The sequence below is a fragment of the Carassius auratus genome, chromosome 4, assembly GCF_003368295.1.
Source record: "Carassius auratus strain Wakin chromosome 4, ASM336829v1, whole genome shotgun sequence".
Lineage (NCBI taxonomy): Eukaryota > Metazoa > Chordata > Actinopteri > Cypriniformes > Cyprinidae > Carassius > Carassius auratus.
Window position 1 is genome coordinate 23,279,619 of NC_039246.1, and position 16,783 is coordinate 23,296,401.

Below are 16,783 nucleotides of genomic sequence, written 5' to 3' on the forward strand. Positions count from 1 at the left end.
TCTGTCTGCAGTATCAGGTCTGTTTCTTTGTGCTGCTCCGGGGACTGGGAGTCTCTTATCATCATTTTCAATCATGTCTGGCTAATTAAGGAACCCATTTGCTTGAAATAAGTCATTGGAGTCAAAGCTGCTGCTCTCTGCAGTTCTCTTGTTTATTAACAGACCTACACGGATGCTCCTTCTGTCTTCATACCACAGACAAAACCTCAAATCTTCCACTTCCACGGGTTTGTTAGAGCACCCCTCTAAACACACACCCGCACACACATACACATAGTCAAGAGAATGAGTGTGGTGTGAAGTGGTGGCAATAGATGGCGCTGTTGAGTTATCTTTGGCTTATGGCCTGTTCGTGAACGCACAGCTCCAGCTTCATTTGTTAGGTGATATTCTCATTACCTGGTTTAACAAACCGCTAACTCATCCCACACCACCTGGAGGGAGAGTTGTGCTTACATTTCTAAAGATGACTTGGAAAAGACTTGGAAGTCTTAGCAGTAAATGAAAATGAAAAGGCGATAAAGTAGAATCCTGAGCCTAATCTCTTTTTATTTGGGTCAGTAAAAACACCAGGGCTGCCTCCGGCTTTCCTAGTCGACCATTAATCATTCATTTAAGCCATTAGTCGACTAGTCGCATGTTTATGATATTAATCTAATGTGTCCTCATATTTACCACTCTTTGGGACATGAGCAGGAAAGCCACCATTACTTTGTCTGAAATCGAATACTTTCTTAATGTATATGGTATGCGAAAAACAGTATGCCAAAAGAGTACAATGGACACTTTATGCAATGGAGAGATCCGATCAGGGTGTGCTGCTGTGTATCGCCTCGTGTGTAAAAACAACCTGACAGTAGCCTTAGGGCAGTTGCAATGCATTATGGGACTTATTTAGGGCAGTAAGTGATTGACAGGCAGTTGGCATGGTTATGTGACATCTCATGATTTGATAATGGATGCTTCAGAGGGAATTTCTTTACAGTGCTGCTGTTACAGTAACACTCTGTCTCAATCTCTCTCTCTCTGTCTGATGTAGAACCATGAAAAGGAGACGGCTCTGCACTGTGCGGCTCAGTACGGTCACTCCGAGGTGGTCCGTGTTTTGCTGCAGGAGCTGACGGACCCCAGCATGAGGAACAGTCGAGGAGAAACGCCGCTGGACCTGGCCGCCCTGTATGGCCGCCTGCAGGTGGTCTGCATGTTGCTTACCGCCCACCCCAACCTCATGAGCTGCAATACATGCAAGCACACACCTCTACATCTGGCCGCACGAAATGGCCATCATGCCACCGTTCGAGTGCTGCTAGAGGCCGACATGGACGTTAACACACAGGTCAGTGTGAGTGGGCAGGATATCTTCATCTCAGTTGTTATGCTCAGTCGTGAGAGAGAGAGAGAGAGAGAGAGAAAGAGAGAGAGAGAGAGTGTGAATGGTTTAAGGGCTCAAATGGATGAATAATTAATCTAGCTGTGAGAGTAAGTGAAACGCAGTAGAAGAACACTCTGTTCTCAGTCCAGGGTTTCCTCAGGCTACCCTGGTGTGTTTACTTTTTTATACTTTAGGGACAAATTTTGTACAAAGAAGAGACCTAAATCGTACAGACCTTTCCTTTGGGAACATTTTGGGAGATCTGAGCGGGTCCCTAAATGAAAAACAACAACAACAACTAAAAAATAACAGTTCGTAACTAAAATATAATAATGAAAAATGACTGGTGAGGACGTTTGAATGTTAGGATGAGGCATAGAGAATAGTAAATGTTGTGTTAGTATGAAAACATTATTCGGTGTATGAGAGGTCCTTATTAAAGGGGTCATATGATGTTGCTAAAAATAACATTATTTTGTGTATTCGGTGTAATGCAATGTTTATGCGGTTTAAGGTAAAAAAAATATGTTTTTATGTTTTAAATAATTATTTTTTCACATACTGTACATTATTGTTTCTCCTCTATGCCCCGCCTTTCTGAAATGCGTCGATTTTTACAAAGCTCACCGGTCTGAAAAGTAAGATATACGCTGATTGGCCAGCTATTTAAGTGCATTATGATTGGCCGAATACCTCTAGCGTGTAATGGAAATGTAACGCCCCTCACCATACTGTGATGCCGTGTTATGCTTCCTTTCTTTGCGTGAACATCTGGGCGGCATTATGCAAATCTTCCCACATAGTGACGCAGACATGTGGGGGTTGACTCTTAACTTTTATAAAGAATATCTCTTTGGATTTGAGACTTTAGTCTTTGCAACTGCACAGATCTTCTTTATGTTTCTAAAATTAATTAATATAATATAATATATAGGTAAAAAAGTTTAATTTGGCTTGCCGGTAGAATGCTATTGGTGTTGTCTGATATCAAGAGGCGTAATCCTCCAATAAGAGCATTAAATTAGTGCAAATGCTGAAATATATGCTGAAATATAAGTGATTTTATTATTTTTCATACACTGTCTCTACACTGTCTCCAGTTTGATATTCCATTCAGAGAGAATTGTAGTAAATCTAGTCTGTGTTCATTCACAGACCCGGGAGAGAGATAGAGAGTGTGTATATATGAATTACCTCCATCTGTGCCACCATATTTCACTATTTACAGTGAAACTGTGAGTTTAATTACTTTGAAAACAGTGATGTTATCAACGCATTGCTGAGAAAGATAATGCAGCTCTTAAGTGGTGAAGCTATTTTATTGACACAAATTGTGGGGCAGCATTGTGCTTCACTGAAGACAGCATGTTACTTTAGAACACTCATCAATTTCCAATAATTTTGTTTCTTGAATGTAGAGAGTGTTTTCACTTGTGTAATGATAACCTACCAGCAATTTAAATAAAGGGGTCCTATTATGCTCTTGATTTGGTTTAAGTGTTGTATTAGAATAGGTTTCCATGTTTGATTTTTCCTAAAATTTATATATATAATATATATATATATATATATATATATATATATATTATAGAATATCATGCCCTAAAATACAAGCAAAATTTTGTACCTGGTGGGTGTATATCCAATGGTCAAATGAAACCTATACCATTACCTGTACTGTTATACAGAGTTACAGTAATGGAAGCCCTCCATAAAGCAGAGGTAAACTGCCTGTTCTGCATGGTTTGCAGTTTATACTACCAGCTGTTATGCAACATTTTGCTGAAGATACGTATCGTATTGTGACCTTTGTAGTGTGATACATATCATGACATTGTTGTTGATACACAGCCCTATTAAAATCCTCACAGAACCCTTTAGTAACCGCGTATCAAAACTAGCTATGTTTTTAAAATGATTTCCTTTAGTCTGCTGCTTTTTACACTCAACAATGCCATTAGACATCGAAGGAATAAGGAAAAATCTTAGCATGAAAGCCGTTATATTAGTGAGAATTCCTAACTAATATAGCTTTGAATGTTTTCTTGTTAGTATGGAATGTGTTTGTCTTATGTGTCCGGTTTTGAAGCTGTTTGTATGGAAACTGTCTTTTTTTAGCATTGTGTGTTAGTGTGATGGAACGCTGGAGGATCGTCTGCGTTTGAATGGTTCTGTGTGTGAGAGAGACTGATCAGAGGAAGCTTTGATCTCAGAAAGCATGGATTCCCCCTCCTCTGTCTTTAGGAGCGATACAGTATTATTTGAACACACACACCTGACACCTTTAAACCTGTGTAGTTACAATGCGACAAAGTGCCTTAACCAGACATGCTCCAATTGGTCTGTCCATTGAGAATGAGAACATATTTGTTGATTTATATCTAATATATAGTTATGATAAGCTGTATTTTGCACCGATGAGAATTTATTCCTGAGAATATGGTATGGAATGTCGGATTACATGACTGAGAAAGAGAAAGACACTCTGTACAGTAAAGTAGAACAGCAAGAAAAAGAGATAAAGGCAATCTGCTCTCCGCTTCGCAATTCCTGGAAACACAGTGAGAGTGAATCTATTTCTTTTTCCTGGTGACATCAATAGCTAATCGCCATGGAAAACTCGATAGGAAGTGGTCCTCATCCAGAGGAAGGGGTCCCACTTCCTGTCCCGTTGTGGGCACACTCTCTGCTCATCCTAAACTGTACAGAACTCTGAGTTAAACATATCAGGAGAACAGTGCCCTCTGCAGCCTTCACCTTGTTCATTTGAGACTACTGTTAAGTCTTTTTAGTCATTCTGGACCATTCAGTGATCTGGACGAATGAATATCTTATCTGCAACTATTCTTGGTCTTAGAGAGTGTGCTTTCTCTGAGTAAGTAATCACAGAGGATATGAGATCTCGTTGTGCATGTACAGTATTGTTCAAAATAATAGCAGTACAATGTGACTAACCAGAATAATCAAGGTTTTTAGTATATTTTTTATTGCTACGTGGCAAACAAGTTACCAGTAGGTTCAGTAGATTGTCAGAAAACAAACAAGACCCAGCATTCATGATATGCACGCTCTTAAGGCTGTGCAATTGGGCAATTAGTTGAAAGGGGTGTGTTCAAAAAAATAGCAGTGTCTACCTTTGACTGTACAAACTCAAAACTATTTTGTACAAAAAAAATTTTTTTCTGGGATTTAGCAATCCTGTGAATCACTAAACTAATATTTAGTTGTATGACCACAGTTTTTTAAAACTGCTTGACATCTGTGTGGCATGGAGTCAACCAACTTGTGGCACCTCTCAGCTGTTATTCCACTCCATGATTCTTTAACAACATTCCACAATTCATTCACATTTCTTGGTTGTCAACTAATCAACTTTTTAATCAAAGTACGCTGTTCTTCTGAACAATGTCTTGAACGACCCATTTTCCTCAGCTTTCAAATGCATGTTCAACAAGTGTTGGCTTCATCCTTAAATAGGGGCCACCTGATTCACACCTGTTTCTTCACAAAATTGATGACCTCAGTGATTGAATGCCACAATGCTATTTTTTTGAACACACCCCTTTCAACTAATTCAACTAATTGCCCAGTTGCACAGCCTTAAGAGCGTGCATATCATGAATCCTGGGTCCCATTTGTTTTCTGAGAATCTACTGAACCTACTGGTAACTTGTTTGCCACGTAGCAATAAAAAAATATACGAAAAACCTTGATTATTCTGGTTAGTCACATTGTACTGCTATTATTTTGAACAATACTGTATGTCTTATAGAAGTTGAAGGTATAATTTCATATAAGCTTTGCTTTTGTATCCTTAGATGCTCTTTATTTAAGGTTGAGAGTACATATGTCAAAAAGGAATTGCACATTTAGTACCCTCAAACATGACCTTAAAGCTTTAAACTAAGGTACTAATATTATCCCACATGGGTTAAAATGGCCCAGAAATGTTCCTTAAGGTTCAGTCTTTCCACATTGTTTTTCTGGAAGTGTACCAGCACCGACAACACTCTTTTCTTATTGCATAACTTCATGTAGGTGTTTGCCTCAATTTTTTGTTTTCGACGTCTCTCTAATAACTGTCAGGCTTGCGGGGTGTTCACAGGATGCATTCTTGTGCTAAAGAACATTATGATAAGCTGCATCTGAACAGAACAGAAATGTTGAAATGTTTTTATCCTCTTAAGGCCACACGTACAGAACAAGTTACAGCGTATAAACACATGACGTGCAGGGTTGTTTATTTAGAAACTAAGCAGGTCTTAAGATACATTTTTAAAAATCTGAACTTCTTTTAACTTAAAGGGATAGTTCACCCACAAATGAATGTTAGCTTTTATTTTGCTCTCCCTGAGGCCAGATGTAAGTGACGTTTTCCTTCAGTTGAATAGTAAAGAAGATTTTTGGGTGAAACAGTCAGAAAAACCTACAGGCAAGACCAAATTAAAACCCATGGTTCCTAACGATACATTGAGAGCTTATGAAGCAAAACAGTCAGTCTGTGCAAGAAAATGAACATTATTTACAACATTATTACCTTAATGTTTACTAAAACTTTATTACCTACAACATCCACAGCCTGGATAAATAGTCACCTACATCTTGGATGGCCTGAGTGTGAGTAAATTAACAGCAAATGTTCATTTTGGGTGAACTATGCCAAGAGCATTTTTAGAATACTTTGTCATACTCAAGATGCTGCTAAGACACAAGACATAGTATGTTGATCAATGAAAACTTCCCAAAAGTTGTTCCATTTCAGAAATTTGCTGTGTTCTCACTTGATTTCAAATTGAAATATATGTGCAGATGTGCATTCCTACTAGATCTGCACAATTAATCGTTTAAAGACCGAGATCTCGATCGTGACCAGTGCGATCTTATTCATGAATGACAACAAATCAGCTATGTCTGTTACGACTATTTCACATTGCGCGTGTCAGTGGAGCATGAGAAGCACATTTTGTTAAAAAGTTTATAGTTTGGGTATAAACACATTAACTACAGCAGCGATCAAAATGAAAGCATCTGAACACTTGTGCGTAATTTAACGTTTTTCTCTTCTGCCAGGAGGTGGCGACAACTGGCCGTTCAAAAAAGTATTTGTCATTGAATTCATTTAGGAGACTGTGAATTGAGAAAAAGGTATTTATGAATTGAGATAATGACTCCTTGAACATTTTTTTGTTCAGATTAATATATTTTTTAAAGACTTAAGCAATGAACATTTTGTCAGAGCCACTAGTCAATTATTTTGTTTAGTTTTCTAATCTGTTTTTCTTCAGAATCGTGAGAGAATCATCAAATTTCAATTTATACATAAAAAAAACAACATGATTCTCAATTTATCCAGAATTGTGCAGCTATGATTCCTACCTGCCAAACATTTTTGTAGTGTCTAAGCACCCACAGTTCCATTGGTGATAAACATAGAAAATGGTTAAAAACTGTTTTTAGGTAGTTTTGACTCTCCCAGACTACCTTGCAGAAAGTATGTGCTATTTTTACAGCAATATGACGTGTGCAGGATTAAGTATCACAGTAGTAAGTCCCTGTAGTACCTGTTTAATGTGTAGTTCAGGGAGAAGAGCAAGCACCGGTTCTGTACTCATGCCTCTGGACTAATGAAGGCCGATGGGGGCCGGTTTGATTGGGCACCGTGTGCGGTCTCCCGGTGGCCTATTAAAATGACCACGCTCAACTGTGCAAGAAGCTCTCTCGCGATCTGTCTTGACTGCCGATCAGTCTCATTTGCCCATTTCTTTCCCTCTTTCAAGCTGCCTTCAGTCAGCCTCATAAATTCACAGCGCTATTGCCGTTAATTGTAGTACACTGAATAAATGTTTCCAGAGCTAAATTGGGTGTAGTTAAGTACTTCGTTCACAGTGAGCGTGATATAAAATACCCTGCCAGCCGCCCCAGTAGACAGCTGATAGACTGCGAGGACTGCAGTAGTAGAGATGCCATAGTGTATAACTGCCATTTACTTCTTTATGTGAGGCATTACCTTAAAATATTGACTTATAATTATTGTCTCTCTAGACAGAGAAAGGGAGTGCTCTCCACGAAGCGGCCCTCTTTGGAAAGATGGATGTAGTTCAGCTACTGCTTGACTCAGGTATGTCTTTCAGAAGTGCATGTGTGTGTGGGGTTATGATGAGGATGGTGCATGGCCGTGGTTTGTTTAAACTACTTGTGACCTGTGACCTAACAGCTTCCCTGTCAGTTCCAGCTGTGGAACAGGAAGTGGAGATTGGGGAGCTTCCTGTCATAGGGAAAGGGCGGTGTGATTGTTCTGCCATGGGTTTATTGTTATGGAAAGTTTTATTCCGGGAAAAATGTTTTTTTTGTGTGTTTTTTTATGTTTTTTTTTTTTAAGTTTCAAATTAGTAGTTTTATTTTTTATGCATTTTTTGTTTGTATTAATAAATAAAATATTATAATACAAATTGGAATATTAATTCAATTCAGAACATTCAATATTGTTTTTTATCTATAATTTTCAGTATTTTTATTTTTACACATTTAAAGTCAGTGTTCGGTTTTAGTCTCTATTTGTTTTTAACAATAAATCTAAATAAATTAGAAATGTTCAGAAAAGGTGTTTTTTTTGTCATTGTAGGCAGATGTATTGGTTGGTTTTGTGGGGTTGCATGATCAGAAATAAAATATTATAAACATACATTAATATATATTATAAATGTAAAGGTAAATAATATACTGTAGTTATTATACAAAATATACAACATGCAAATTAAAAACATTTATGTCTTATTAAAGCTAATCTGAAAGTGAATATCAAAAACTCTTTTCCTCAGGGATTGATGCCAGCATCAGAGATTGCCAAGGAAGAACTGTTCTAGACATTCTAAGAGAACATCCGTCTCAGAAATCACAACAAATGGCTTCTCTCATACAAGGTAAAGTACTTCCCAGACACACACACATTTAAACTTTTTTTAAAGTAAATAAAGCCTTTGAAACACACACAAGCACACTCACACACACGTGCACAACCAGATGAGGGAGCGTGTTCTCGGTGGAAATCGGAAGAATGATGCTTGCAGTTTGATAAAATTTGTTTCAGGAAGTTTGTGTAAGATTGAGAACAATGGTTGTTCAGTGTGTATGAGAAATCCATGTTCCCTCACATTTCTAAAAAGCTACGAATACTTAGAATACCTTCTTGATGAGGTTTACGTGGGATTTCGGGATTATTACATGTTTATTACATTGTTATACACATATTATAACAACATTGGGATTATAACATCTAGATGATTCTAAAGTTGGTTTGTCTTCCTTCATGTACTGATTGAAGCAAACTCATTCTTTCCAGTAGAGTTGATCACACAGCACAGAAGACGTTGGGTGTTTGAATCCACTGTTCCATCTCTGCTTTCAGAAACACACCCTCATAAAAGAATATGGTGTGGTTATCTGGTTTTGGAATTAAATTCAGTTTAGCTCTCTTGTTGTTTCCATCCACTTTATGCCCAGGGTTATAGATTTCTGTGGGTTGTGAAATGCAGTCTTGAGAGTTGAGGTACTGCTCAAAAATGTCTCTTTTTGACACATGTGAAGTCTAAATCACCCGTCATCTTACATGACTGAGGCAACATTACAGTTCTCTTCCCTGCTTCTGTGTGGTCAATGAGCCAGAATCCCCAGCGTGAAAGGCATTTCAAACTCAAGCTTGCTGTGGTTTTATAATCTACAGTCTTTGACGGGACTCAGAAACTATTGTTTACAAGTTTACCACGTGGCTTGTGCAGCCTATAGCTGTTTAGAGCTACAGTTACAGACGCCACATTTTGGTTTTCACCATTTTAAAGTGCTTTTCTTTAACCCTGTGTAAAACCTGACTTATGAAATAATGCTCAGAAAAAAAAATATATATATATATATACTTAAATTGAACAGTAAAAACAACAACAAAGTTTGCATATGTGTTTTCGGTAACACTTTAGTATAGTATAGTATATTAGCTGTTTATTAGTGCTTATAAAGTACATATAATGCATTACATCCATAATCCTACCCAATACCCTAAACTTAACAACTACCTTATAAACTATTAATAAGCAGCAAATAAGGAGTTAATTCAGGCAAAAGGCATAGTTAATGGTTAGTTAATAGTGAGAATTGGACCCTAAAATAAAGTTTTTTGTTGACTATCATATTGGATACAGCTGCCTTTTTTATGGCCCGTTAAGTATATAATAGGAAAACATGGAGCTTACACTCAAAAAAAAATAAAAAAAATAAAAATATAGCCTCAGTTTTATTCTAAACTATGAGAAAAAAAGCAGTTTGGTGCAATATAGCAGAATACTTACATAAATGTATATAAACATTAATAATTATCAGTTGTGACTATGTCAGTAAACACTTTATATCCCAATAATATGCCTTCATAAAATGATACTTGTAATGCAGTGCAATACACTGATGATTAAGAAATGTACGAACAAATACTCCTCAAAGGCCTGATGTATCATATTTCATACTCACATTTTAACATGATTGTTTGGGCACACTTTATTTTAAGGTCCAGTTCTCGCCATTAACAAACCTTTAACTCCTAATTTGCTGTTTATTAATAGTTAGTAAGCTAGTTGTTAAATTTTAAGGTCCAGTTCTCACCATTTACAAACCTTTAACTCCTAATTTGCTGTTTATTAATAGCTAGTAAGATAGTTGTTAAATTGAGGTATTGGGTAGGATTATGAATGTAGAATATGGTCATGCAGAGTATGTGCCTTATAAGTACTAATAAACAGGCAATATGTTAATAATAGACATGCTAAAAGCTACTAGTTTATAGTGATAATTTGTCCCTATACTAAAGTGTTACCGATTTTTCAAAAAAACTATGTATGCATAACCAAATAATCAGGCAAGTGTCTTTCTTGAAATATTACAAACAGCATAAAAGTTATTCTGATGTTTAAGATTTGTGTACCACAATCTGAAGAAGACATTTTTCGAATGCTGCAAAATGCCTTTTACTTGCTGAAAAAGTATAAACGATTAATCGGATGACAAGAGGCATGTAATAAATGTTTTTTCATCAAATTTTGATCTGAAGATAAGAAATTAGTGGTCTTAGAAATTTGCTGTAGTTCTGTAAATTAATTGATCTCTATCTTTCTAGATTATATGATGTCGGATTGTGACGAAGGGAATTTTCATGAAGATTTTGCCCGTCAGCGTCCAATACCGACACCACGCACATCAATACCCTCACCTGTGCCCTCTCCATCTCTACGGCATAAAAGTATGTATGTGGGATATATTTGTATGAAAACAAGTTTTTAATGCAATAAAATAAAATCATCACAGAATTATTGTATTTAATAAATATAAATATGATATTTTAACACCTAAATGCAATTGTTCAGTTAAAAAAGCAAGCATGCTCGTACTCTCAAAGAGAATGACTGCTGCCATGTGTTTGGTGTATTTTAGTGTGCAGTGTGACACCTAGTGGTCAAGGGATAGTATTACAGAGCTTTGTCTGCTACTTTGTCTTACTCTGGCAAAGGTTTTACTGTTTAATCCAGTGTTTGCACACATAAATCACTTAATCCATTCATCATCATATTCTTAATTTTAAAATAAATAGCATTTTGCTAAGTTTTTATTTCATAAAATGGAAACAAACTGACATAAAAGACTATCAGTGCATGTTCATTATAAAGAAAGTGCAGTCAGCAGCGCTCCCAGTGGTCAGATGTTGCAGTGCAGCCCATTCCCATGTGGTCCCTTTGTGCTGGTGCGTCTTTCGTTCCAGCTGGGCCAGCATTTTGGTAATGATCACAGGTGAATCTGAGAGTCTGCCAGCCACAAAATGACTGTTAGTAAGCACACTAAGCCCATGCCAGAAAACAAGCATTTGTCCCAGATTAAATACTGAAAAATAGACAAAAGAGTATAATAATAAATAAGATGAATGCTACGTAATATGCATTTATTTAAAAGCTCTTAATAGAGAATTTTGATGTGCTTTTGGTATAGTGATATAGTCTGTAGTTACATAAAACTTCAGTTTTAATATTGTTGTGTTAGTTTAACTTGCATAATTGCACGGGGATATATATATATATATAGGGAGAGAGAGAGAGAGAGAGAGAGAGAGAAATAGTGAAAATGTTTTATCAAAAATAAAAATTGTATATTAATATAAAAATGTATCGTTTAAATGTAGTACTTTAGATAAAAATATATAGAATAAGACTAAATGAAGATCATCACATGACACAGATTCAAGTCTTTCATACTGCGGCAGACTGTCCATTAATAAGAAAGATTTTTTTTTTCTATGTTTTACCATAAACTCATTATTCTTTCATTTAAATTCATAGTTTGCTCTCTCTCTCTCTCTCCCTTTGTAGATGACGCAGTAACGGGGGAGTTGTCCAAGTTGCTGAATGAAATAAAGATCTGCCGTGATAAGGATTGCTCCTTTGAGGAGCTGTGTCAGACCATCTCTTCTCACTCTCAGTCCATGGAGAGCTTCGGCAGTGGGCGGCTGTCTGACGAGGAACGAAACGGCACACTCACTCGAATAAACAAGGTGTGCATTAAGAAGCAAATACAGTACACCAAATGTTTGCTTTTTTGCTGATTTTGAACCGTTTTTATGCCGTTAAAGCAATATTTTATCAGATTATGCCCCACAAAGGTTTGTTCTCCAAGAATATAAAATGAATGACATCAGACCATTGGTATCAAGAGGTTTCTAATGAGCTTTGAATAATTATGAGTATTTCACTGTTGATGCACCGTGGCCAGCAGAGGGCAGAAGTAAACACTGGTATCCCTTCAATTTATATAATCTCACAAATACATATTTATAGCACTAAAACAGCCTCTGATTTAATCACTTACGTTATTTGACACAGACAGAATCACATTTTTGATCACATTGCTGGCTTAGGGAGTGACTTTAACCTTATGTAATGGATAGAAGGCGTTAGAAGAGTGTGTGACAGAGTGGACGTTTGCTAAAGGTGTCATGGTTTAGCTGTCACAGTGACCACTGGATAACGGTTTACTCTCCTGCGTTTGTCTGATCAATACAATTAAATGTGGAGTTGGGTCAATCAATCAAAGTCTGCAGAGCCCAGATAAACAAGCAAAGACACGCATGCACACAAACACTCTTCTGAGCCGTCCGGTCGATTCCAGTCACGTGTGTAAAAAAAAACAAAAAAAACTAAGACTTGACTGAAGGGGTTGGAGTTGTTTGCAAAGTCTATAAAAGGGTTCTGGGAACAATTACTTGCTAGACATTATGCCTGCCGTTCACAAAACAGTTATTTTAATTAACTAATTAATAATGACATATTTCTTGCAGATGTCTGAGAAATTGTTTAAATATTTTCCATTATATTTGCAGCAAACAATCATTGTTTTACATAATCGTTTCATAATTAAAATATGAAATGTTTTTGTATGTGTTATTCGTATATGGTCATACTGTATGTTTTTTGTGGCTCAACACTAGGAATGTGTTTCTACATGGAGTTCTGGAGCTACAAAAGATAAATAGCTCAAATGTTCAGCAAAAGAATCAGACAGAACGAGTCATTGAGAGTCAGACTATTATTGGCACATATTTAAACCATGAATCAGGTTGCAATTCCTCTAAAAAAGTCACAGAAACACTGTCCAAAAGGCACAGACAAGCAAAGCAAGTGTTCATGTTGGAATGTAGAGTGAAACAGAGACTTTTCAAAACTCAAAAGTTAAAATAAGTTCACTCTTTTACAGCACAGTTCCTCTGAACTTAAATAAGGAACATCAAGAACTTAGCCAGTTCTCTGTTGACATCTAATAAAAAAAAAGATATGCATCAAGTGTTATGGTTGCTATGCTCAAAAAAAAAAAAGGGGAAGTCGTGGCCTAATGGTTAGAGGGTTGGACTCCCAATCGAAGGGTTGTGAGTTCTAGTCTCGGGCCGGACGGAATTGTGGGTGAGGTGAGTGCATGTACAGTTTCTCTCTCCACCCTCAATACCACGACTTAGGTGCCCTTGAGCAAGGCATCGAACCCCCAACTGCTCCCCAGGCGCCGCAGCATAAATGGCTGCCCACTGCTCCGGGTGTGTGCTCACAGTGTGTGTGTGTGTTCACTGCTCTGTGTGTGTGCATTTCGAATGGGTTAAATGCAGAGCACGAATTCTGAGTATGGGTCACCATACTTGGCTGAATGTCACTTTCACTTTTAACTTTCACTCATCTTGGAGGCTTGCTTTAAAGCAAAATGGTGATTGGTCACTAAAACGTTAGGTTTTCTCGTATTTGTTTTTGTTTTTTTGTTGGAGTTGTCAGTTTCCTCCTCCTTATACAGTCTGTGACTTATCTTAAGCTTGTGTTATGATGGCGTGAACTGAGATCTGTATCTGTACTAGTCTGTGTGTACTACTCTCGTGACTGTATGTAACTGTGTATGTATGTATCTCTCTCCACCTGGTTGTAGCGGCCCACTCCCCCGTTGCCCCCAGCGATGGAAGAGGAGGAAAAGAGCTGTGGTCCATCAGGCCTGTGGGAGGCGCTCACTCCCTGCAACGGCTGCAGAAACCTGGGCTTTTCTCAGGTACACACACACTCACACTTCCCATCCTTATAATGCAGCTATAGACCCCTTAGTGGGTAAAGAATTTGTAAATATTTTACATATTTTAACATAAAACTAAATAAATAAAGAATATTAATACAGAAACCAGTCAATTAATATATAAAATGTATTTATTTATTTCTAATATTTCATATTAAAATCATTTCATATTTTATTTATTTTTAATAGTTTATTTAGAAATATAGTGATTGTTTATTTCTGTTTTTATATTTGTATACTTTGTGATTCTTTCCAAAAAAAAAGTCTGCATTTGATGTAATTTTTTTATTTTATATGCATAAAGTACACAAAATAGCCAGTAAATATAATAATATTTATACTAAATAATATAATTCCGATATTATTATGTATTATAATATAATAATATATATTTCAAGTAATATATTAAAGTTATAATAGTATAATATATTGTAATATAAAAATATAAATACATATATTTTCAAGTAGTAAATATGAAAAAGTTCTATATGAATAGATTTTTATATTTTGTATTTTTTTATATATAGTTTGTATATTTATTAATGCTGTCAATCGATTAAAAAAAATTAACTAATTAATCGCACATTTTTTTAAAATTAATCGCGATTAATCGCGATTAATCGCAATTAAAAGACTTAAACTTTTTGGATATGTAAATGTAAAATGTAAATAATTAATGTAAACTCAAGACAAAGAAACTATTTAAATTCAAAATATGATTGTTTATTGGAATTTTTGTTTAACTTGTAACACAGATTTTCTCATGTAAACAACATACCTGCAATAAACCATCAATATCCTCCAAATTAACTGTTGGCTTGAAAGCCATATTTATTACAGAAATAAAAACACAGGCATGTAAGTACCATTTGAATTTCAAAACAATCAATGCCAATAAAAAACAAAAATGATTTCCATGTTGAATTCTAAGTGGACTGCAAAAAAATTCCAAAGTATAGTCATTGCCAGTGCTTTAAGTGGGCCAGTACGCACTGGTACTCAGTACCGCCACTTCCAAATATAGCTCTTGAGCTTACCGCCACCTCTCCGTGCGCCCAGAACGTGCTTGTTCTGGACATCTGTTTTAATAGAGGTTTTAATCTTTTACCTGCACTGCCGATTTTCAGAGCGCCCTTCACAATGCAAGCTTCCTAATTCATCCCACCCAGAGCAGAAACTACATTACCCATTCACCCTTAAGTTATACAAGTGAATAGCGCATGTGTCGCTTTTCCCACTGTTAAGTGTCAACAACTCAACGTGGCCGGAGAAGGTGTGTGAAACTCGTTGTGAGTGTACACAACGCTCGGTTCGGTTAAAAATCAAATACAGTTAACAACAACACTTAATATGTTTTCTTGGCTTCAGACTCTGAATACTGCAAGAACAAGACCAGAATCAGATGATTCGCTGACTGATACCTCACCAAATTCGAACCCTATCACTGCAGGTCAGACTCAAGCTAATGAAGTAATGCGGGTCTTTCAGGAAGGGTGACCAGACGTCCCGAAAAATTCGGGACAGTCCCGAAATCTAAACTGTTGTCCCGACTCCCGAATCTGGCCCTAATTGTCCCGGAAGTTATACTAAAGCAAAATCTTGAGTATTTATTGTCTGATAAACATTAAAAACTGTCTGCGGAGGTTGAGTCGTCCTGCAGCCCCCGCTGGCTGTTCATTGGCTGCAGCATCTTTTTTCTAAGTTCTAAAAAATACCGTAGACGGCAAGGCACAAATTTAGATATTCATTTATCTAATTAATCTATAGCCTATGCACAAAGACAATATGATCTTTTTGTCCCCTTTTTGTTTTAAAGCTTGATGAAGAGAGAGAGCGCAAGTTGCTGCAGCTGCGAGGAGGACAGTGATGCACGCGCACAGGAGTGATTGACAGTTCGCGGCACTGTGTACAAAAAACACTCCGCTACACAATTATTTCCTTATTTTCGTTTAAGCTTATTAACGTTAGCGTTACAGAAAGGTCTGATTTACGCACTGTTACAGTCATTGTTTTTTTTTTTTTTTTTAAACAATGACATTTGAGTTCATGATTTTAATGTTGCTGTTTCTTGTGGCAGACTGAATGAAGAGTAATGTTTCTTGTGGCAGACTGAAGAGTAATCCGGCAGAGTTTTATACTGAAACCTTCCGTCTAAAAGTCCTTCCTTGGTCTTATCCATATTTCTTTGCACGTTGAACACACATAGGCCACAACTGGAAATAAAAAAAAACTGCAACCGCGTTAATTGCGTTATTTTTTTTTAACGCGTTAAATATTTCAAATTAATCGAATGCGTTAACGCGCTAATTTTGACAGCACTAATATTTATACACATTCATGTGTGTGTGTGTGTGTGTGTGTGTGTGTGTATTAGGGCTGGACAATATATGGAACAATATGATCCCGCAATCATCTTGAAACATGAACTCGATATAGCGTAGCATCAGGTGATAGGGATTTACCACTAATCACGGAACCGGCTTTACTGACGAGATGCACGTGATCATATTGTTCGATATATTGTCCAGTCCTAGTGCCGGTACTAGCAAGCTATACATAATAAAGTGGCCAGTGAGTATATGTGTCTATATATAGACACACACACACACACACACACACACACACACACACACACACACACTCACTGGCCACTTTATTAGGTATAGCTTGCTAAAACTGGGTTGGACCCGACCCAAACGTTTGCCTTCAGAAATGCCTTAATTCTTCGTGGCGTAGATTCAACAAGGTGTTGGAATCATTCCTCAGATATTTTGGTCCATGCTGACA

At 36.8% G+C, this 16,783-nt stretch overlaps 1 protein-coding gene across 1 annotated transcript in view; it reads left to right on the forward strand.

Annotated features, from left to right (window-relative positions):
- The window catches only part of LOC113056868 (ankyrin repeat and sterile alpha motif domain-containing protein 1B-like), a 63,964-nt gene extending 49,956 nt beyond the window's left edge, over nt 1-14,008 (forward strand). The window contains exons 4-9 of the mRNA XM_026223775.1: nt 1,040-1,336; nt 7,415-7,490; nt 8,191-8,292; nt 10,530-10,652; nt 11,770-11,951; nt 13,859-14,008. Coding sequence (XP_026079560.1) covers nt 1,040-1,336; nt 7,415-7,490; nt 8,191-8,292; nt 10,530-10,652; nt 11,770-11,951; nt 13,859-14,008 — 930 coding nt within the window. The remainder of the gene's footprint in view (nt 1-1,039; nt 1,337-7,414; nt 7,491-8,190; nt 8,293-10,529; nt 10,653-11,769; nt 11,952-13,858) is intronic.
- The last annotated feature ends 2,775 nt before the right edge of the window (nt 14,009-16,783 follow it).